Source organism: Vanacampus margaritifer, chromosome 1, assembly GCF_051991255.1.
Source record: "Vanacampus margaritifer isolate UIUO_Vmar chromosome 1, RoL_Vmar_1.0, whole genome shotgun sequence".
In the NCBI taxonomy this organism is placed as follows: domain Eukaryota; kingdom Metazoa; phylum Chordata; class Actinopteri; order Syngnathiformes; family Syngnathidae; genus Vanacampus; species Vanacampus margaritifer.
Window position 1 is genome coordinate 29,024,398 of NC_135432.1, and position 24,328 is coordinate 29,048,725.

Genomic DNA, 24,328 nt, shown 5'->3' on the forward strand with positions numbered 1-24,328 from the left:
AACAAATGTCGCTGACAAACGAAAACCTTTCAAACACTATGAAAAAAATGAGTAATATTTACTTGAAGAAAAAAAAAACTAGTAAAGTTTTTTTTCCACTCAGAAATTCTCAGTAAAATACACAAGAAGAGTTTTGAGAACATTTTACCAGTTTATTAAAAAAAAAAAAAAAAGTTACTCAAGCGTGGAGGAACAAACTCCTGACCTTCAGCTTGGGAGAGAGCCACTCTACCACCTCATCCATGCCACTTGCTGTTTGCCACTATTCTGCATTGCTGGTGTGTGCAAAATGAGACCAAAAACTGGTCTCTAGGAGGTACAAGGATTCCGCCTGACACCATCAATATACTAACATCCAGCAGGAGCAGCATGGCTCAGGTTGTAGAGTGTCTCCAAACCTAAAGGTTGTGGGTTTTGTTCCTCAACCCTTGAGTAGCTTTTTTTTTAAATAAACGGGTAAAATGTACTCAATACTCTCCTTGTAAAATTAACTTGAAATTTAGAAGAGTGAAAAAACGTATATCGGTACTTAAAAACAAATATTACTCTTTTTTTTCTAACTTATTTTTTATTAACACATACAACTTTCCAAAGATTTGGTTTGTGTCAACCTTGAATGCGACAAAATACTTTTACTGCTTTTACTGAATTATATACTGTACAGGTTCATTCTTTTTTCTTCGCCACTTACTGACCTTTATGTTTTTTGAGACAGCACTTAGCAATAAATGCAGTTCAATGTTGGTCCTAATTGATCACATTGGTCCTCTGTCCCATCCCCAGAGACCGCACAGAGCCCAGAGAGGGAGGCAGGTGGCAGCCACAGCCACATCAGCCCTGAGGAGCACTACAGGCGCATGATGTCAGCGCTGAGCGAGCACGGATCCTACGAGGAGCAGCAGCAGCGCCTCTACCAGCTGGCCAGTAGCATGGGACTGCACGGGCATGGTCAGTCCACTGTCTTCATATCTATATTCCATGGTGGAGCCGGTAAAATAGACCAAGTGCACAAACAAAAATATCCATCATAGCTGCCATCGAAAGGCCCGCCTGACATTTCTAATTGTGGCATTGGCCACCCGGTGTCAAGGTGGGACTCACATTGATTTCTGACCATCCTGGCGCTTCGTCATTAACAACACCCGCAAGCGGCATGCATCAACGCCGCCATTGATCCAGGACCTCTTATTGGCTGGTTGCCAAGCCCCTAAATATCTCAATACCTTTGTAAACCTCCAGTTTGTCCTATGTTTTTTCTAGAGAGATAACGTTTACCAAATTAAGCTTAATGGAGCTACAATTGGGGATTAAAAGACAAATTAAAGTGGTTTACATTGCTGTTCAACCTGGCATCAGTTTTTGTAAAGATGTACCATTAAGTCCTTCCTGTGCTGTACAAGCTCCAGCGTATGGACATAAATCCATTCAATGCCCTCCTCAAATTGAAGTTTGAGCTACTTTTATTTTTATTTGATTAGCAATGATGTTGAATTGCTGGCTGCAAATCTAAGGGGTGAATCCTATAAAGGTTTAATTACCTCTTCCTTGGTGTCTTATGGGAGGCAGAATTCAGAGCACTGTGCAGTCTGATCACTGTTGTACTGAGGCAGATGATACAACACTCCCTTTGTTGTTATCCACATCAGCTTGTGTTTTCATTTACATTCCATTTTTACATGTTATGTTGCATCTTGTATGGGTCCCCCCAACAAGTGGTAGTTGTATAGTCACTAGGGGTGTCCAAATATGTGTATTAATTCTGAGTTAAAAGTTCCTTTAACACCACTAATTTCTTTAGTGCGTGATTAATGATTGCCTGCTTACTTGGGAATTCCAGTCGCAACACAGCAGACACGTCCACGTCAAAAATTTGCAGTAGTAAATGTAATAAATTTGTGGAGACTGAGGTCAAGTTGTATTTCACAATTTTAAAAATGTGCAAAATTTCACAAGTTGCTTCATGTTAAAGATTAGATAGCTCTTAATTTGGAAAGAAAAATGCACTGAGCTGTCATCAGTGTCTTGCAAATGCAGTTATGCCATCTAGTGGCAGAAAAATGACCTCATCACAAATCAATATCACAGTACATCTTTGAATTATGAAATTACTGTATCAATGACTAAAAGATGCAGCCATATTTCTTTTAGTTTAACATTTTTCCCACTTTTATGTTAAATAAGAGTATGAAAACTTAGGGGGGAAATATTGTACAATTTATTGTACATTTAAACAGATTTAAAATTTGTGATTAATCATGAGTTAACTATTGAAGTTATGCAATTCATTACAATTTAAAAAATGTAATCGCCTGACACCCCAAAAAGTCACAAACATTTTTAAAACCCAAGTTTTATCCACTGTAAGACTTCTTGCTTTACAGTACACATATTCAGTGACGCAAGCTACCTACCTGGCATCTCAGTTCTCCCATCGAAAGTCAGATTTTTTGGGGGGCAGATACCTCTCATACGTGGGACAGAGCGGTGACTGTTTTGTCTCACAAGAGGCGATCTTGAATCTGTTCAGTGAGAGCCCCTTGACACTGCCCTGGTCTCTAGCGGGTGCCCCAGTGAAGAACCATCCTTCCCAGCCATCGTCTCTTCTATACATCCCTCTCAAATCCTGCATCCCCCTTTCTCCTCACCCCCTTTAGCCTTGGTCCCCACAGAGTATCCTTTTATGTGTTTGAAGTGTCGGCCGCAGAAAATGAAAGTGTGCGTGAAACAGAGGGGGAGATGGAAGTCTGTTCATGTGTGTGGATTTGCAGGTGCAAGGTGTTGTTGTTGTTGTGAGATTCAGGTTCTCTCTGGGCAGTTTTTTTGGAAGGGTGGAGGCGGGGGATCGGCTTGTTGAAATAGCCAACAGGGCTTTCTCCGCTCCGTCAGTTGATGAAAGCAGCTCGTGAGGAGAGAAAAGGGAAAACAAGTGTTGGGGGTAGAGATCCAGTGTAAAGTGAAGGGATGGATTGTCTAGTCATTGTTGTGTCTGAGTTTACCGCGATTTAAAAGAATATGCCTCGTCTTTTTATCATCACGCCAGACAAATTGACCACTCCAGCTTGCGATTGCTCCAAGTGCAATCAGTCCAAATTATGAAGCGTGACAAACTCTGCATATTTACTTCTGCCTAAGCTTGCCGCATTGTGAAAGGATTCGCTATTTGCTGCTGTCTTGTGTGCTGAGCGGATGGATGTCGGCTTTTCAGTACCTGCCAGTCCACCAAGCCCATCACAAGGCCGGCCAAGCTGCATCAGCGCGTCACTCGTCTGCATTCTCACGAGCTGAACTGAAAGGATTTCGGCTCAACTCCAGGAATGATGGCGACGAGAAAAATAGGGTGGCACAAAAGAAGGATAAGCGATATGGACCCAGTGGAGCGAAGTGGGACCTCCCAAAATAACTCTTGCAGAGGAAGAAATGTTGATCATTTCCAGCATTTGTGTTGTTTCCTTTTTATCGGAGGGAAAAATGGAGTCAACTTCGATTTGGTCAACCTTAGCGAGGCAAACGTGCTAACTTCTCATTCACAGTGCTGCCTTACACCATAACATATCACCCATAAAACATTCCACATTATGTTCAGAAGTGACAAGCAAATGGCAGCAAGCCAGAATATGCAAATCACTTTTATAACATTGCTCTGTCATTTTGGATGCCCATTTTGTTTGGCTATGGCGGATGTCTATGCTCTACTTTGTGCTATTGAATGTGACAGCGAACCAATTACCAGCTGCTAGCATGAGAAGCTAACATATCACATAACAATCTACATCGTCACATCTTTTGTTCACAATAAGGGCGGTGGAACAAAACAGGAAGTCAAAACCTTTCGAAGTAAAACCAGTAACAGCACTAATCACGATTTAACGGAATGCCGTGTCATTATCCAAATGGCTACCGGCAATCATATCTGACTATCAAGATTGTGAAATATTGGACAAACGTACTTGAACATGTCCAGGCTTATGTCATGGTAGCTTCCTGGGGGGATATTTTTGAGGTTCCCCTCCCCAACACCCCAAGTCCAACATCAATAGTGATGCAATATTAAATCACGATAATATCCCATTAGCTGAAAATAGCCACTGTGGTTACCACGGGAAACTCACAGAGGTCACCGTGTCACCCCTGCATCGTGCACAACAGACTGTGTGCCCGCACTTTGGGGCTCCGGTTCCCTCTGATCCCTCTCTTATCTCCCCACCACCACCTCCACACACATGCACAAACACACACACGCACACACACACACACACACACACACACACACGCGCGCACACACACAACCTTGTCTGCCGCCAGCCGAGTCCCCTGTGGCCTGGCGCAGCAAACAGATCGATACACCGGAGCTAGGCCGCATTAATATCTGTCGCTTCACCCCCACCCCACCCCCAACCCCGGCGCCCGCTCAGCACACACACACTCATACACACACATACGCACACACACGCACAAGGCGGCACCTAAATCACCCAGAAACACACAAACACACATAACGCCCATACAGGCGGCGGAAATGGCCCGCTGGCACCTGAGGGATCTGTCTAATTAAAAATGAGGGGGGGTAGATAGATTGAGGAGCAGAGAGAGAGCGAGTGAGAGAGAGAGAGAGAGAGAGAGAGAGAGAGAGAGAGAAAGAGAGAGAGAGCAGGATGGATTTTTCTCTCATTAGAAGCCTTGTCTCCTGGTGCGGCCTGGCCTAGCCAATAATGATGAGGTCTCGTCTGGGAGAGAAGCGGGGAAGCTGGGGCGGGAAAGGCGAGGAAGGAGATGGAACGGAGCGAGCGGCAGAGGTCAGGGTTCGGCGCGAGGCAGGCGGCACGGGAGAGAAGACTGTTGTGGTTGTGGAGGTGAGATGGAGAGCCACAAGCGGGCTATCATCTCCGGTGAATAAGATCACCTCTATCCATCCATCCGCAACTCATCAGCAGTCACTTACACTGCGATTGTGAATCGGGAATTGAGTGGGAATCTGTACAACAACAGCCACTCAGATGTTAGCGATGTGAATCCTTACACCACCATGGTCTAAAAAAATAAAATAAAATCACATTTGTTTATAAAATGCAATAATTGCAGATCCTAATTGTGTTAGCATTGTTTGCTAGCTTGCTGGTGAAGCGCATTACACAGAAACAAAAACTCATCTCCAGACAACTTTCTTGTGGAGTGCGGAACATGCAAAAGGATAACTCATTAAGGTTTTTGGCATGGACCCAGATGTAGGTACAAATATAGAAAATAATTCAGACTTAACATTGAAACATCGTTTTTGGATTCGAATTTCTCAGTGAATAATGTATGACTTTTAATGGTGTGTCTCAGAATGTTTATGCAAATCTGGAGTGTTTGGCTTTGGTAGATATCTGCACTGCTATGTGCAATTGTACTTCTACCTCTATCACCGCTATCCGACACTCAGCTCGTAAAAAGTAAAATCATGCTAACATGCTAATCAAAACAAATAATATACTCTAACCAGAAATTAAATTAGACAACGTATAGCTATTATGATTTTGGATTTTCTGACAAAGACAGACTGGCACAAGTGATTTTTGCTTATTGTTGTTCTTGTTTGATTTATATGTATGTATAGTGTATATATATTTATATCATTCATATTAGTGTTGTTCTGATACAGTTTTTTGGCCTCCGATACCAATTCCGATGTAGTATGGCAGTATCGGCCAATGCTGATACCGTACCGATACCTAAGTTTTTTTTTTTTCAACATGAAAAAGCTGCCCTGTCGTTAGTTCAGAGCATTCAAGGTCCAATAGGATATCTTGACTCGTCATGCAGTGAACACGTCACACATTAGTGAATGTCGTGCACAAGCAAGACGCAAGATGCTGCATCCAAAGTCCTATATTAGCGTTGGAAATAATGGTATCGGCGTGTTACTTGTTAGTACTTGCCAATGCCGATACCACTGTTTTAATGCAGTATTGGGGCCTCTCCCCATACCAGTATCGGAACAACACTAATTTATATTGAATACATATTATAACATATTTATCAGGCATTTGTGAATTTGTGAAATAGTTCAGACAATACAAAGTTAATTAGATAATAGCGGTATTATAACCAACCTCTATTACCAGGGCCGCACATAAGTGCTGCGTCTGCACGAGAAATTTAATATTGCGCTTCAGTTCAAGTCGGTCTCTGTGCTTTTGTGCACTAAATAATAGAGCAGGCCAGCGTCAATTCAAAGTCAAGTCAGCCGCTACAATGATTGCTTCTGCGGGATGATTTCAAAATAAAAGCTTGTCATTGCTATCCATGTCGAGTATTACTCATTTCCCTTTTATTTTGAAGTTGCATAGAAGCCTATTGCCCATTTGCACTGATGTCACGTGATCACGTGACTGCCCTATGACATGACCCGGAGCGACATAGTGACTTAGCGACTGTTATTTTACAAATTAAAAGTTATTATTGCCCATAGAGCCATGCAAATCTACTACTCTAACCAAAGTTCGCCTGTCAGTCGAAGTTGCACATTTACTCATAGAGCGCTATATTTACTTAAATTGGAGATCGCTAGTTTCATTGATCCATGAGGTTGGTGGGTCGAAAAAAAAAAATGGGCGCCAAACAACACCAGGTGTGTGTGCACCAGAGTTTGGGAATTCCTGTCCTAAAATATGTTTCAAAAGGTTCAACGTAGCATCAAAATAGAATTTAAGTGTCATTTACTCTCTTAAAATGTCTCAGAGTATAATTCCATGCACATCTGTATGCTGCAGGTAAAAAGTTAGAAAAGATTAGTGTCACATGAGCAAATTTGAATGCGTGGCCTTCATGTGTGTCATCTCACACATGCCTCACAAACACAGCAATGCGCAGCCGTCTCAACATGCGTGTTAAATAGATGTTTATGAGGATTTTCTGCCTGTCTGCATGGAAATTAGCCACTGGATGCTAAATTTATATCTTTCCTTCTCTCTTCCCTTCATTTCTTGCCTTTGCTTCAACTATCAATCTCCTCATCATCCTTCTTTCTCCCTGTTCTGCTCGTGTTTTCCATCTTTGTTCTTTACTCAGACGTGCTGCGCGCCCAGCAGGAAGCGTTGGCTGCGGCGGTGAGGAATCCGGCGGCCTTAGAAGCTCACCTGCCCACGGGAGGCAGCTCCTCGTCATCCAGCCAGAGACGCAAGCAGGGCCTACCGCAGCACCGGGATGCGCATTACACAGACAGGTGAGGAATCTCTTGCATGCCTCACTAATTAACATCTTCCACACAAGTGGCCATTTTAGATTTTTTTTTATTTTTTTTGAAATGTGTCTAAGTGTACATTACCAACTTGCCACCTTCCTCAGAAAGATTTGATCAACTTTATGATGTGTGTGTGTGCATATCAAGGTTATTTTAGTTAACTAAAACTAACGAAAAAACTACAACTAAAATTTAAAAAACTATTTTGTTGACGAAATCAAATAAAAATGCTTTTTAAAATACGAAACTACATTTTATGTTTACAAAATTAACTAAAACTAACTATAATTATAGCAAAAATGTCCTTTGTTTTAGTCTTTGGTAATCCATTTATTACATGAGCCTTTGGGGATGATTTATTTTTATATTAACCGGAATAAGGACATTTGAAAGTGTGTCACACAAAAGTGACATCCTCTAGCAGCAGACAATAGAAAAGCACCTTCAGATGACGTTGCTCCCATGGTGGTTTTCAAATATTTCGCACAAGTAATACACACTTTAAAAAACAACAAACTAAAACTAATACTGAAACTAACTAAAACTAAACTAAAACTAAGCATTTATAAAATAACTAAAACTAATAAAACCACCCTGAAAACTAAATTTAAAAAACAAAACGAAATAAAAAATAACTAAAATGACAAATTCCAAAACTATAATAACCCTGGTGCGTATATGTGTGCATGTCCAAAAAAACGTCTCGCCTACCACTATGGAGACGCACGGCTGCGTACCCGACTCGTCCTCCCTTCCTCTCTACCCCCAGCGCTGGCCCCTGTGCCTCCCAAACAAAGCCGGGGGCAGCGGGAGTGGGCGGATAATTGCTTGTCGATTATTTATGTGGCGCGGGGAGAGGCGGGGGATCGATAATGGGCCGGCGGTGCAGCAGCGGGAGGGAGGGAGAGAAGGGGGGATGTTTGTGTGAGAGGGGGGTAGTGAGGGGAAGAGGTGGGGATATAAGCAGGAAGCGGAGCGGCCTCCTGGTGCGGTGTTGGGGGGTGTGCATCATGTGTGTGTGTGTGCGCGCTCCATTTTCAAGCAGCATGTACGCCATATATTCTGATTAAATTTGGCTATGTTCGTGTGAACATAATTTGTGCGTGCATGCGTGCGCATGTGTGCTTGCAGTGCAAATGTGGCCAGCGAGCTGCGGCGGTGCGCCGCCAGTGTAAACAGAGCAGCGTAATTAGCCACAAAGGGACAGGAATGGTTAAATAGGCCTCACCCCACACCCCACACCTGCCTCCTCTTTAACCTCTTCACGAGCTAGAAGTACACCTGTCCTCAAATACTGGATCCAGTTTGAACATTAGGCCACTTAACAAAATGACTATAGAACCCACAATTATGATTATTTAATAATTGAACAAAACAGTTACAAGATGAGAAAACTTACGTCCACTGGCCTGGAAATGAAGCGACACGTTTTCCACAAAAATACTAAAATGCAGTCAGTGACCCTTGACTGAAAAACTACAACTTTTTGGTTGAGGGTTCAACATACAATTTACAGGACTGTATTTATTTTTTCCTGAACCACGAAAACATGGCGCGATTGTCAAAGAAGAATGCCATAAAGACAAGGAACAGGCGACAACAAAGGAAAGTGTGGATATTTTGAAAGGCTTTTGGCAATGGTGATCACTGCCAAAAGCCTCTCAAAAACATCCAGATTAGATAGATTACACAATAATTACTTTGAAAATAGCCTTTGTCCTTGACAATGGCCTTGAAAAAGAAAAATGTGCTCGTAAATGTATTCCTCGCACCAAAGACCAGGGAAACAGTGGTGCACAAGGATCTAGTGCCAACAAGTGTTGAGGATTTGACATTCAAATCTTCATTGGCGGCCATTTTAAATGTTGTGCATATTGGCGTCTAGAGGGCAACCCCAACTTGTATGCGGGTTTTTTTCTCCTTACCAAATTACAAAAACTTGTCACAAAGTGCACATTTTTGATGAATTCCCTCTCTGCCATTTGTCATATAAATAAATATGTTGTTATGCAGTACGAATCTCAGCAAAACTAGTGGCTGATGCTTAGCCATTAATGAATACTACACAAAGAGTCGGTTTTGGCTTTGTTTGTTTATTGAGCGTGGCCTTGCATCCATGCAGCAAGTACAAATCTACTCACATTTCAACAATCATGATGCTTTTACCTCAAAACTTCGAGCGTTAGCATTTGTATGAATCAAAGTTAGACTTCAGATAAAGGCTTTTTTGTGTGTCTTTAGTTAATGGAATAAAAATCTCTGGCTTTGACTTCCAATCATTAGGATGAACCAAACTTTACTCTTATAATGTCTAGTAGCAGAATTAAAGCAAATCCTTGAAGCCAAGCCTAATGGAACATGGGTGTTACATTCACATACTTTTCTCCATAGCGTACACTAGAGTCATATGGACTGTGTTCAACCAGCACAAAGAAAGAACAGGAACCAAATTCTAGAGCGACCCCAAAGTGGAATGAGTGCAAAGTGAAGAGAGAATTCAAATAGAGATAATTGGTGGAATGAAAAGCCGCGGCTAAGGAAGCGAGTCGAGGCGGCAAACTCCCTCCCTAACTCTCTCTATGGCTCACCTTTCCTTCGACCCCTCATCATTGATTATCTTGGGCCCATTAGGGCCCATTGTTAAAAACAAATCATTAGGGCCGCTCAATGGGCTTAGAGCCTGGCGCTCCATTTGTCTGGCCTTAAATGGCGCTAAGCTCACCGAGCATCTGCCAGGCAAATAGGGAGGGATGGAGAAAAATAAAGAGAGGAAGGAAGTAGAAAACACGGGGGCTTAAAATGGGGATGAAGAGAGGGAAGCAAGAGCAAAAAAGCGCAGAAGGCGAGAGGACGATGTGACGGGGAGAGAGAGAGAGATGAAGCAAGATAGGGAGTGAGGCGATGGAGAGAATGTGAGATAAGGGAAGGGAGGGAGGCTTGGGCGAGCGAGGAGGGAGCCTCATCCATTTTAATGAGCTTCCTGTGTAAATGTGTTCCTGCGGAGAAGGAGCCGAAGGCGGCCGCGCGGCGCTCCTAATCCCCCCACGCTCCCGTCATTAAGGGCAGTCCTGTCACACACGCACGCACGCACACACACACACACGCACACGCTCACAAAACGCACGTACGCACACACCTCGCCTGGGCTGCTTCAGGACAGGAACGCTGTCGCCACTCTGACAGGTCGTCACACACGAGTGAATTTCCCAGAAGCCCTTGGCCTCACTGGCGGCACAGCGAGACGCACACACACTTACACACACACAAACACGCACACACAGGCCGACCATGGCGCTTTGCGTTCTTATGAGTCCACCTTGCAACTGTGCAATAAGAATGCATAGAAAGGCCAAAGCGCAAGCACACCAAGGCACGCCACTCGCCCGTCCAAATTTGCGTTCTAAAAAAAGAGGGGGAGAAAGAATGGAGGAAGGGAGTGGAGGGGAGTGTCAGACGCACTCCTTTCCCGCCTTCTCTCCCTCGCTCTCCGTGATTAGGCCTAATTATGGTGGCGCAGACGCCTGGCAGCCCCAGTCATGCAGCTTTAATTGACCGTTATTCATCTGTGGCCTAACGCTAGGCAACGGTGGGCGGCGCAAAGAGACGGAAGAAAGAAAAGGGAACATCTGAGAAGCGGCGGTTGAGGCAGTTTGGCGTGCGGGGGGAGCCGAGCGCGGGTGGGGGGTTGATGGCGGTTTTTGCGTGAGCCGCGGCGTGGCCTCGTGGAGCTGCGCGTCGCGAGGCTAATTGCTTGCCCTGAGGGATTAAACCAGGTGATTACACACTGGGCGGTGTAATTACATAAGAAGCGGCTAGTGGGGCCCCCAGCTCGCGGCCCCGGGGTCACGCGCCACAGCCCTCACCCAAGATTAATTGGAGCTGCCACAGGAGTGCAAGGCGCCGCCGGAGAGAGCGGTTATACGATTAGCATTAACATTTCAGCGGCAAAGGCGATCGATGAATGCTTTTCAACCCCTCCCCTCCCCTACACACACACACACACACACACATGCATGCATGCACGCACATGTTGGGTCTACATTTCTCATGGGGACATCTCATTGACATAATGCATTTCCTAGCCCCGTACCCTAACCTTAACCATCACACCTGATTGCCTAATCCTAACCTTAACCAAAACCAATTCAAACCTAAACTCTAAAATCAAGTCTTGACTCTCAAAAAGAGGTCTGGACTAATGGGGACCACCAAAATGTCCCCACAAGGACACGTGGTCCCCACAATGATAGTAAAAAACTGAAAATAGTCCCCATGATGTGATATAAACCCGCTCCACACACACACATGCAAGCCAATAGCTCACAATTATCACATCCCCTTGTCCCTGCATGCGAGTGTTCCCTCCAAGCTGTTCCGCTCCCTCGCCGCTAAGCCAAGCGAGAGACAAGCAGGCGCTAGCTAATTTGAACACGGTTACAAAACAATATTTGCGGTTGCACGCGTCCCGTCGCTGGTTTCCACTTTGTTTTCCGCAGCTCCATTCCCATGTGTGCCTGTGTGTGGCGACGGGCTCACATGCGGCTGAGTGGCGTGCAGACAAAAAGGCAGCAGAAACCAAGGTTGCTAGCTATAGACAGTTTAAACGTAGCTGCCAAATTAGCCGAATAGTCGACGGCTAATTTAATGTTCATGTTGTTCAGTTTTGTTTTTTCTCTCAAAACTGCCTCGCCTCCTGCAATTACTGCTACTCTCATGCCTGCCTGTGACGCATAGGCGCAGTCGTAATAATCTGGGTCATCCGTGATGTAAACGGACACGCTGAGTCATGTGTGTGCGTCATGGCTAGGGTGACCAGATGTTCAAAATTCAAAACCGGACACTACAATTTCGCTGAAAATCAACTATACGATAAATTCTCACCAGGAACTATTTAGACCAAATTGTGTTATTACTTAAGCTAATGCTAAACGCTGTCTTGGTTAACAGCTCAACAGCGCTAAACAAGACAATGCACTCGCCATTATACAACCTTTTTTTTCTTGCTCCCAGCAGTCGTTGGAAGCTGGACGCTATGTCGTTTACCTCATGCCGGCCCCGCATTGTAACATTGGAAATATGGTGACAAAAAAGCTCCGCTTGCGTTGGGTCTGACCCGCGACTGCAGCATTAGGCTGGTATTTCCAATGATTCTTAATGACAGAAGCAGGAAGAAAACACGCTAGCGATTGGATGAGAATGAGAACGTGAATGTGAAAGTTACTAGAAGGATGTCTGGAGGCTAGCCTACTAGCCTACTAGCCTACTAGCCTAGCACTCAGAGGTTACGCTGTGTGTTTTCTGTAACATTGACAATGTCATGTTTGGTTCCGCTAACATATAGCGTCTACTATGAATTCTAGAGCAATTAGTCAGTGAACTCCCGTTTATCAACAACAGAAACGCAGCTACTGTATGGCAGGTCGCTCTGTTTGGCGCTCTCTTGCACTCACAAACAGACGGATGCATTCAAGAACACGGAAACAGGAATGAATACTTCAGAGTAACAGAACTTGATATGTTTGTCACAACCCCCTCAACAGCAACACATAATAAAGCAAACAGTGCTAAAAAAAAATCTATGCCCATCATAGTCTTTAAGTCTTACTTTATTGTCTTTATATTTAATTTTCACATAATTAAAACCAGGGGTGTCAATCATATGGCCCGCGGGCCAGAACCGGACCATCAGGGGCTTCAATCTGGCCCGTGAGGGCAGAAGACAAACGGCAGTTTTCACTAAAATTAACTGTTGTTGCTAATTTTGTCAACCACTTAAATTACATTGTGAATTTGACTGTTTTGATTTGATACAAAAAAAGAAAAATACATTTAGATTACTGCAATGAAATGATAATAAATGGGAATATTTTCAGAATGTAAAGGGAAATGTAAATATTCTGTTTTCTTTATAGCTTGTTGGATCACAGACATCCTGGTAAGGCCCTCTTTAGATCAAATTTGGGTTTAAGTGTCTCCTAAATTAATATGAGTTTGACACACCTGCTTTAAGCAATCCAAGATGTTAGCTAATGATGATTGTATAAGCATAGCTGCTTAAAATATGCGCCTAAGTCATTTTTTTAGGAAGCAAATAAGTGAACCATATGCATCATGAGGAGATGATTTAGGCAACAAAAAATAATGCAAAAAAATGACTTAGGCAATAATTTGAAGAGGATGACGATATGATCTGATTATTGGACTAATTGTGACTACTATTGGTGACTAGTCGACTAGCAAAATAGTGGTTTGTGGCAGCCCAAGATGAAAGCCCCCAATGGAAACGGGCGTAAATTAATTTTTGCCACCGGTTAGGTGGCGAACGTCCTCCTCCTCCTCATCATCTTCCTCAAGCTCCAAGACACATTTTGACACAGTCAAGAGGTCAAGGTGCAGACGCATCATTATTCTGTCAGCTTAAAAAAAAATCTCCTAACAATGAGGATGAACAAATAACTGGGAAAATAAATGAGGGAGAGCGTAACTTGACGAAATGGAGTGATGAAGAGGGGAAGGGAAGAGCGGGTGAAAAGAAGGGCACAAACAACACCCATTTTTCATAGAGGACATAGAGAACAAAAAGAGATGGTTTGGTTTAAAAAAAAAAAAAAAAGAGAGACACTGAGTGGGAAAAAGGTGAGAGGCGCCTTTCCCCCCTTGACGAGGACAAAGGAGGAGGGAGATAATGGAGAGGTCTTTTCAAAAGTTGAGGTTGCAGGACGCGCCATCTTTTTAGCAGCATCAATGCTGGCTTGGAAAGCGGGAGGGAGGGAATGGGGGCATCAAAAAGGGAGGGGAAGGGGGGCGACGGGGCGAATAGAGGCGGGATGAGTGTTAATTAGAAGGTCCTTCAGCCGTGGCCCCGGTCAAGATGCAGGGGCCGCCCCAGCTGTCAGAGCATGACACGCTGGCATTGTGCATTCAGCCCTCATTATGTGTGTGCGCCAGTGTGCGTGCGTGCGTGCGTGTGTGTGAGGCGGCAGTGGAGGGTACAGCAATGGCCAGCGGTGCTTGCTGCAGCCTGACAAGACTGATGAGGCGCTGGGGCGACGTCGGGGCCTCTGGAACACGGCTGATAAAAATACACCGTACACATCGACGTGGCGGCACGAGAAAGATGCAAAAACAATAACATGGTTGTCAGAATCAACGCAGGGCGCTTTAAATTCAAATATATTTTCTTTCATATTTGTGTCCACAGGGAACTATCCCAACCTCCGCCCCTCCTATCACCCCCAACGGCCCCTCACATCGCGCTCGGACCTCACTTGCGGGCTCCTTTCCTAGGATTGCCCTCAGCTCTGTGCCAGGCCCCTGGTGAGTCATCATTTGACACCTTCGCACCTTTTTCAGCATGCTAATACGCACAGCCGGTCAACTTAAGCACAGTAAGCAATGTTTTTAAAATTCTTAACAATCATACACGTGTAAAAGTAGGTTAATCACAAATAAATAAATAAATAAAGCTCCCTTGAGGTTTGTCAAGAGAGGATGAAAGTCACCTTGTATAAAGACATGCGGGCTACTTTATGTACATGACCTTCTTCGTCTTGTCCACTCATTGTCGGCCATTTTGTAGGTTTGTGAAAACAAATGAATGAAAAAGCTAAACATTGCTGTCAATCTTTTAGATGCTTACTAAATTGAAGTCTTATAAAATATTGCCGGTGTCGGTCGGAATCCTCGTATCTCCAAAACCACTTCCCAGGAATCCAAAACAACAACAACACATTTGTCGAACCAATAACACTGCATTGTAAAATAGAGCAATCAGTTTTCAACACTTTAGATTGGTCAATAATTAGGTTTAAAAAAAAAAAATAAAAAAAACATGGGGATGGAAATCTGGGCTTCCCTCCTAGAGCTGCTGCCCCCGCGACCCGACCTCGGATAATCGGCAGGATGGGGATGGAAATTTACAAAATTTGGACACATTGCCAGCAATACGAGGAGATTTTTTTTAAGTTTAGGAAGTGCTTGAATCAAAAGCTTGTGATTGTAAATATGAAGAGCCAATTAATAGCTTTGTTGTTAGAAAACAAGAGAAATGACCACCGGAATAAAATTGAATTTGCATATTATTGACAGCTTTCATTAAAGTTTTGAGTAGTGATTTTCGATACCTCTTTTTTTTAGTCTCTTACCACAAGTACAACTCTTGAATAGTCACCGATACCAACACCAAATAAAGATACCTCTAGTACTTCTGATTCATAAAATTTCCTCAAAAATCAATGACAGAACATTTCAAAGTAAGACCTTTATGTCCCAATAGAATGTTTCCTTATAACTGCATAAAATTAATGGCAATTTTCTATTATCTTTTTTCCATTTGTTCATAAAAAAATACATATTTTGTATAGAAAACACGATCAAATGAATTGTAAAATTGAAATTAATCAAATGACCAGAAATCGTTCCCACTCAAAATATGTGATTGCAAAGTTTAAAGGGCATCTGTTAGACATGTTTTCTTTTAGTTCCTGATCATAAAACGGTCACAAGAGGGCGTCCGATACTGGTATCAGTTTGTGTCGAGAGTATCGATACCTTGAAATAAGCTGGGGTTTCGGCAATAAGTATATATCATGAACGTTTGTAATTCACCACAGCTACTTGATGTTGGAAAATGTGAACCCTGTAATTTTTATTTTTATTTTTTTATTTCACCAGGCTATGGTTTCCTGCAACCGGCTCAAGCTGAAATCTTTGTGCGACAGCAGGAAATGCTGAGGAAGCAGAATCTAGCCAGGTGTGTGCGTGTGTTTGTGTGTCAATGACATAACTGTTGAATTTGAGAGTCAATAATTTTTCCCGAGTTTCCATTCGTATGGACATGTCTCCCGCGAACGTGCATTGTACAATGTTGACGTCTGATTTGACGAGACTGTTTGTTTGTCGGCATCAGACTTGAGATGTCAGCTGAGCTACTGAGACAGAAGGAGTTGGAGAGTCTCCACCAGCGACAGCAACTGCTGAGCTCCGACCCGCTGATCGGCCTCCCCGCCGGCCTGCCCCCGGACCACCCGGCCCTGCGGAGCCTCCAAGACATCCCCGAGGGTCACCCGCTCCGAGAGGAACTGGCCCGTTGCTCCAACGCCATGCTGGTGCTTCGACACGGGGCGACGGCGCCCCTCCTCGGCGCCAACCAGCAGCAGCAGCCCAAGACCTCGTCCACCCACCAGGCGCAGAGCTCCACGATCGGCTCGGACGCCGAATCCAGGAAGGCCCTCCGCCGGGGCCCTCCGTCCGAGCTCCGCGCCGGCCATCGCAAAAGAAGAAGAGAGGACAGAGGAAGCGAAGGGGACGACGAGGACATGAAGGACTCGGACAGCGAAACGGAAACGTGCGACGAGAGGCGGGAGGACGCCGGTGCCAAGTCGAGGAGTAAACACAAGGACAGGAGTAGCCGAGAACGAGACGGCGCCAGGGAGGGTCGAGATGGCTCGGGCCGGCTCACCGCGCCTTGTAGCTCGGCTGGCAGCGACTCGCCCGGTCGCCACCTGTTCACCTCAGCGCTGGGGAAGTCGGATGTCAAGCTCCAGCTTCCACCTGGATTTGTGCCACCTCTGCCCGCTCTTCAAGGACAGTCGTTGCCCTTCGGATTCCCCTACATCAACCCTTACTTTCACATGGGTGAGCGGCTCACACGCACACACACACTAGAGGCTAAAAGGCAACATGTGAAAGCCATTAGCATCACTTTGTGCGCGTATCTGGCTCCTCGTTTGGGGGCCTGCCTTTGACCCTGACACATAGCAACTTCGTTCACATATGGACAAAAGTGTTGAGACACTTTCTGACTGATTGACTCATTGGGACTTCCTGGCAACAGTTTAGGAACTTGGTGCAGGTCTCGTGCTTTCTATTGTATTATGAGATATTCCGCATTTGACGGTCACATTACGGCATACAGAATTACGGAATTAGTTTGGTTTGGAAAAAAATGCCCATCAAACACTCACTGTACATGCAGACAAATCATTTGAATAGCATAGTGTTAAATTGAAAGACAATTTTGCAATAGAATCAATACAATGGTACCTCAATTTACCACTAACGAGTATTTTGTGGCACCAGCTGTTAACTGATTTTTTTTGTTTTTTAGCAACATTTTCAGATTGGAATTAGATGTTAGCAGCAGACTTTCAAAAAATATTTGAAGTTTTCTGTCAAACTGAACATGAAACTTTGTATGCAAAACAACCACATAACATTTTCTTCAGAAAGTCTGTTAGCTTAATGCTAACACAGAATGCAAAGCGCCATAAACGGGCTAATGAATAGCATTGATATTGCGGTGTGACAGCAGTAAATAGAATTTCAAATCGCTACTGCCATCTGTGGCCGAAAAATGAAACTACTACCCTTCTTCACGTACACAATGTGCACATGACGTCTCATCCGCAGACACAGGGTGGGAAATTCGAACCCAAATCCAGCCTGAAAACTATTGGCCAGAGGCTTGCAGAAGTGCCCATTGTGAACAGCTAAGGTGTTAATCTACTAATTAGAATATGTTTCTGTCATAAATGGTCAAATCAAAAGATATTTTTGGGCAAATTGTTACATAGAGCAACTTTAAGCGATGGATGTCTGCAATGGCACAACAAAAAACGACTAATGCTACCAGGGTACAACCAAGACTAATGCTGTTTCCAATATTTGGCAGGATAGCATTTTTATAAGCAATTAACTGGACGATGAATTTAAAAACTATATAATGAATAAAATAACATATTTTTTGGTCCCCCAAACCTTGCAACAATATGATTTGAATTACAGTACAGGAAAAACATTTGACTACTTCACTACTTCACTTCACAACTTTATGCAAATGTAAATGTTAGTGATGGGAAAATGAAGCCTTATGAACCACTTGCAATATTTTCTTACTCCTCTAGATGGGGCTATTGGTTAAGTGTAAATGTAATCCATTTCCATTGCATTATTCTTTATCTTTAAACCAAGAGCCCCATCTAGAGGATGAACAAATATTGTGTTTCATGAAGCTTCATTTTCCCATCACTAGTAAATGTAACTGGTCTGAACATATATAGCAGTATTTGTTTAACTTTGCAACAGAGAGGAGAATCTGCCATTAAAAAAGAAAAAAATCATTGTCTTGTGTTTTCATCTTTAATATTATTAAATTGACCGACTGATTAATCAATTGGGCGGCCCCTAAATGTAGCGTACACAGTCACTTTGTTTCAAAAATGCTTTGTGTATGTATGTCTTTGATTTAAATCTGGTTTGATTTAAATCGTATGCAATTTTTTTATTAAATTATGCTTTCATTAAGTCCAATACTGTAGAGCGCTGTTTTTCCTAATAATAATTTAAAAAAATCTTAGAAAAAGATTGTTAGTGTTATGCAGGCCGGAATGAATGAATGGCTTTTCCATTCATTTCAATGGGGACAGATGATTTGACGTAAGAATGTTTTGAGTTACGAGTGTGGTCACGGAACTAAATTGAACTCATAAGTCAAGATGTGTCATCTTGCGGCTATTTTGTTGTATGAATCTGTAACTATTGTCAAGAAATTCAAAAAGGTCTCTTGTGTTTTAATTGATTTGTCCTTTTTTTTGTTTGTTTCCGCCCCACTACTGCTGCTCTCAGGCTCTGTGGGAGGTCTTTTCATGGATGGGGAGGACTCGGCTCCAGCCAACCCCATGGAGGACTTAAGCAAGTGGAGTGTGGAGGACGTGTGTGGCTTCATAAGCAGCCTGGCCGGATGTGCTGAATACGCTCAGGTGAGCCGGTCGGGACAGCAAGACGAGAGGAGAGAGAGAAAGGAGGACAAATGGAGGCCAGGGGCAGGCTGACCAATAAGTGCACAAGTGTGCAGTCATCACTAGAGCGGCTCCTTATGTTCCGTAGGAGTGACAATGAGTCAGGTTGTTTGAGAGGCGTGCACTTGAGGTGTGTGTGCTGGCGTGTCTGCGTGCGTATGTGTGTCTGTGTGTGTGCCTTTGTGTGTCTATGGCATGTGTGTGTTTAAAAAAATAATATAATATATATATATATATATAAGTGTAGACCTCTTAATGATGCGTTGTGTGTTTTTGCTCCCCAATTCATGATCACAGAAAATAATAAATTAAAAAAATACATGATTTATTCTATATTGCATTATTTGTTCGCCACTCAACTTCACAACAAGCATAGTGACATAGTCTTTAAAAATCGAAATATCAAATTAATAGAAATACACGTTACAACCACATCGCTTTGAACAGGTGACACCAAAGTGGTGCCCGTTGTTAAAAAAAGAGAGAAGAAAAAGCTCCACTTAAGCATAAGCTGTATCAAATATTTTTTGTTACTATTCTTTCTAAATCACACTTGCACTGGTGTAAATTGGGTCATAACAACAAACATTATAGGTCAAAGGTCAGCATTATAGCGCATGAGCAAATCATAGTGGTCGAAGAGAAAAGCTAGCGGGAGAAACGACGACAAGATGATTTACCCAAAGGTAATTTCATCAAATTTGTTACTTTTGTTACATTTGCTCCCAAAAACGTTCTATTTTAAATATCACCACGCTCCCAAAGACATATTTATACGTTTTTATGTTGTTGTTTTTTATGCTGGAGCAAACAAGACTTTGATGCAGCCTCTGAACTGAAGCGAATGCTTGAAGCAATGGTAGTTATTACAAAAACGGCCGACGGGTGGCAGCAGAGTATAAGAGATCAACCAACAAAAAGCTCTTTTTCTCACTGTTTTAAACAAATTTGTGAATAATGATAAAACTTAGCTATATTTTAATGCTAATTTCTGCAAAACGGAAACAGATAGAAATATACTTTTTTTTCCTGATGAAAGAAGAGACTCTAATCTTTCTTTTGGTAGGTTCTATGTTTTTATAGCAATACAACACAATATTCTGTGGGCCTTGCAAAACCAGTCAAAATCCAGTAAAACAGCCAGGAGCGAAGGGGGTTGCTTCAGTGAAACTGGCTGGGTGGCAGCCATTTGTATTGATCAGTCCCCAATTAGTAGATCTCGGTTTCAAAAAGTTTGGTGACCCCTGACTTTGAATGTCCACTAGCTTAATGCTAATACACAATGCAAAATGCGCAAAGCAACAACGCTAAAGAATAGCATCGATGTAGGGGTGTTGTTATAATGTTTGAAGGAACAGATACTTGAATACAAACAGTGCAACAACAATTGTAGATGAAAATATGACAATACTTACAGATATTGAATGAAAATTATTAATATTACTAAAGTTGCGTTACTTCTTTGTTTGTGTGTATGATTGTATTATACTGCCCCCGGTGGTGAAGGCACACACACACTAGAACAGATGAATGTAATTTCCATTCAATTCAATGGGGAACAATAATTTGAGATATGACTTTAAGATACGTGTAAAATATCTCCTGGAGTGACAGTGATAATGAATAGCAAGCATCATAAACAAACAAAAAAGTATTAGGACTGGACGTGTGATGTTAGCCATATGCAGCGCGTGTGTGTCGTGCGCATGCGTGCGTGTAAGCGGCTGTGTCTCCGGCAGGTTTTCCGGGAGCAGGTCATTGATGGGGAGACTTTAGCTCTGCTCACTGAGGAGCACCTGCTCGGCATCATGGCACTAAAGTTGGGTCCTGCCCTCAGGATCCGCTTGCAGGTACACACACTGCAGCCGCGCTCGCATCCGTGTGTGCCAGACCGTAGACCCGACAAAGTCAGCCAGCGTAGCGTAGATTCCCTGCCCTGAGAAACAACAAGCTTCTCTCTCTCTCTCTCTTTGTCTCTGTGTTGGAATCAAAGTGTAACCATCATGTCTGCGCCATCCACTCTTTGCTGAGTCTTGTTTCTGCTCTGGCGGGCTCAGGTGGCGCGACGCATCGGCAGGCTTTTCTACATGACCGGATTCCCGCTGGCGTTCCCGTTCCCGCCGTCGGCCGCCCTGCGCCCCTCGGAGCGGGACGGGGAGCACCCGGGTGCGCCCGCCGACGCCCTCGCCCTGCTCCAGAGGCCCGCCTCCACCGGCGGAAGCTCTTCACCTTACAGCGGGCCCACCCCGGGCTGCTCCTCACCCAAGCCGGAGAAGGCCAACGGCTCCACGGCGGTGGGAAGATAAGGACTCCCTCCAACTTCCGGGCCTTAAAGCAGAAATTGACGGGACAGGAAATAAAGTGAAGGACGACGCGGACTATATCCGGCAGACCAATAAGCCGGCGAGTTCCTGGCCGGCGGCCGTGTCTGAGCGGAATCCAAAGAAAGTGGCTGGGGAGACGCACGTGGCGCAAAAAAAGAGACAGCTGGTCACAGACAGCATGCCAAAAAGAGGCCACAAACGCCACATTCTTGCGAGGCAGACAGGCCAACGCCAGCGCAAAGCCGGCCGTCCTTCCTTCTTTCCTTCCTTCCTTCCTCGACTGGAGTTTTTTTCACCTTTGTTTCTGTACTTCTCCACTGCAAGCCCTGCACAATCCAGGAATAAGACTCATCTCCTTCCGCCTGGTCCCCGTCTCCGAAGCTTGGAGCGGCGGCGCCACCCTATAACGATCTCCGTCTTATCACAGCAACTATGCATTCCACTGTCCCGATACCAAAGATGACCGGATGAGTGGAATTGAAACCATGTTTCTGCTTCTGTTTGCATGAAGGCTGTCGGACCGAGAGAAAGAGAAGATGGGGAATCATGCCAGTGCCTCAACATGAAGCACTCGATGGTATTAGGACCACACTGACAAGAAAAACTCCTTTTTGTTTTACAAAAAATAGCTCCCAATTTTACAGAAGTTAACCTTTCATATTGCGGGGTCGCAATGTCCGGGTTTACAGGGGACATGTAAAAAGTAGGAAAAAGTAGTCTGCCCCACAGTCAGATCCCTGTGACCTTGAGTATGCTAAAAATATTTAATATTTTGAGGAATAAATAATCATATTATTACAAAGGTCAAAAGTTGCAGGCATCATTTTACGACCAACAAAGTTTGATTTTATAAGAAGACAAGTCAAAATTTTGTGAGGGAAAGGTCCAACTATAACAAGAAAAACTATGGAAAAAAATACATGGTTTTGAAATATTATGACACTAAAGCGGGTTATTTTTACGTCAAAGAAGTCAACTGTAATGAGAATGAAGTCAAAATTCCTAAATTGAAATAAATAAGAACAAATAAAGTCAAACATTACATGACTGAAATTCTGAGAACCCCCCCCTAAAAAAATTACACGGGAGAAAATGCCCAAAATGAAAATACATATACAGCACCTCATTTTCAACAATTATTTAATATGTCCTTCTGCAAAGGTCTATGTCTCTTCATTTGTTCATTATTATTATTATTATTTTTTTTTTCAGTGTGGCCCTAATGGTGACGTGTGTTGCTGGAAACAATAGCTCACATCTTTGTACACTTGTGTTGACTACTGTGGGAGGGTTTGAAATAATAATGATGATGATAAGAAGAAGAATGACGAATCATGCAAAATTGTACAGTGTCATGCTTGAGATGAAAATATCCCGAAGGATGCGTACGTGGTACTTGCAATTTTTTGCTAAATGTAGATGCACGGAAAAAAAAAAGTTTCTTTACTAAAAAAAACAATAATGATAATAATGTGACTCGCTGGACTTTTGTGGTACTTTTGTTTATATATTTTTCTCTCCTTTTTTGTTGGACTTTTTTTTTTTAAAAACTAATATTAAAAGGCGCTCCAATCCTGAATGCTACTTCAGCATATAAACAAGGACAAAGTATTTATAGGACTTAGTAAATAAAGCAAATTATATGTATTATAATTAACCCCTGAGACGGATTCCAAAGATACTTTGACTTTTTCTTTTGGTTGCAGGGAAAAGAAAGGCACAGAGCTCTTAATGCATTTTTTTTTAATCTACGCAAGCAATTGAGTCAAATGGTCCCTTTAAAGGTTTTGTCTTCATCCTATTTTTCTATTCACCGCACGGGTGAAATAAATCATAAAGAAATTACACCTTTTGTCTCTTGTGGTGTTTGCCTTTGTCGCTGTTGATGTCATCTGCTTCTCTGTGGCTTTTTTGGTGTCTCAACAGTGAGTCTCAAGGCAGAGGGGTTCAAGTTTGGGGTTCAAACGAGTCTTGAGCCCTTCAAGTTAGGGTTACAATAACAAAGTAGGGCTTGTGTTTCCCAACTTTTATTTACATTAGAAAAATGTCACAGCACGAACACCAAATAACAAAAATGTAAAAAAAAAAAAAAAAGAAAAAGAAAAGAATATACAGTATGTTTCCTGTAATAATATAATGATGGCCTGTTATTTTGTTTGAAGAACATCAGGTTCATTGTGCATTCTGCCATCTAGTGGAAGAGCATGACATTATTCTACCTGTCAATATAGGACGCTGGCATAGACAGCACAAACAATCAAAAAAATATTAAGAAATGCCAACTAATTCAGTGAAAATGGGTAATAAGTGTGGTTGGGAATCACTGCTCAACTTTTGTTAGGCATTAAAATTATGGTTTTAAAAAAGGGGTTTTGGGCAAGGGTTTCAATCACGATTCAGGTTTCTAGAACTTCAAAATAGGGTAAGGTTGAAAAATGAGGGTTTCCAACATAGGTTAGGATTTCAAGTTTAGGGTTTCATGTGTGGACTGTTTTCAAACAAGGGATTGGGTTTCAAGATGACATTTTCAAGTTTGGGTTTAGGTTTCATAGTTTAACCCTAACCCTAACCCTAACCCTAACCCTAACCCTAAATTCTAATTGGGGGTTTAAGACCAATTTTAAAGGTGGGTTGTAAATGAAGACAAACTATTGGCAGGATTTCCCAATATAAGTCAGTGCTAAACATGGGTGTTGTGTTCACGCCACGACGAGGACAACCCCATTTTGCAGGCTTGGTGTTTGGACTAGGAAAGGCGTGCAGGCAGGAAGACAGCGGTCCGAGCGAGAACTTGGCAGAGAAACACAGCAGACTGTGTTGCCGCTCTCCCACCTGGGCCCGGCTTCCTGGCACGGCATCAGACGCCAGGCCGGCACGCCTCCGCTGCCTCGGGCCTCCACACCCGCCTCCTGCACAGCATGACCCCCTCCCCTCCCCCAAACCCCCCCTACACACTGGCCTGACGGAGCCTGGAGGTTTGCAAC

The 24,328-nt window shown here is 43.3% G+C and overlaps 1 protein-coding gene across 2 annotated transcripts in view; it reads left to right on the top strand.

Moving 5' to 3' along the window:
- The window catches only part of samd11 (sterile alpha motif domain containing 11), a 62,655-nt gene extending 39,472 nt beyond the window's left edge, over positions 1–23,183 (top strand). Inside the window, exons 6-13 of one of the 2 annotated variants that reach the window (XM_077545732.1) lie at positions 784–948; positions 7,051–7,204; positions 14,424–14,539; positions 15,896–15,974; positions 16,131–16,858; positions 18,848–18,981; positions 20,760–20,870; positions 21,078–23,183. In XM_077545732.1, coding sequence (XP_077401858.1) covers positions 784–948; positions 7,051–7,204; positions 14,424–14,539; positions 15,896–15,974; positions 16,131–16,858; positions 18,848–18,981; positions 20,760–20,870; positions 21,078–21,326 — 1,736 coding nt within the window. In that variant the 3' untranslated portion in view covers positions 21,327–23,183. The remainder of the gene's footprint in view (positions 1–783; positions 949–7,050; positions 7,205–14,423; positions 14,540–15,895; positions 15,975–16,130; positions 16,859–18,847; positions 18,982–20,759; positions 20,871–21,077) is intronic. The other variant, XM_077545739.1, reaches the window with a different exon arrangement.
- The last annotated feature ends 1,145 nt before the right edge of the window (positions 23,184–24,328 follow it).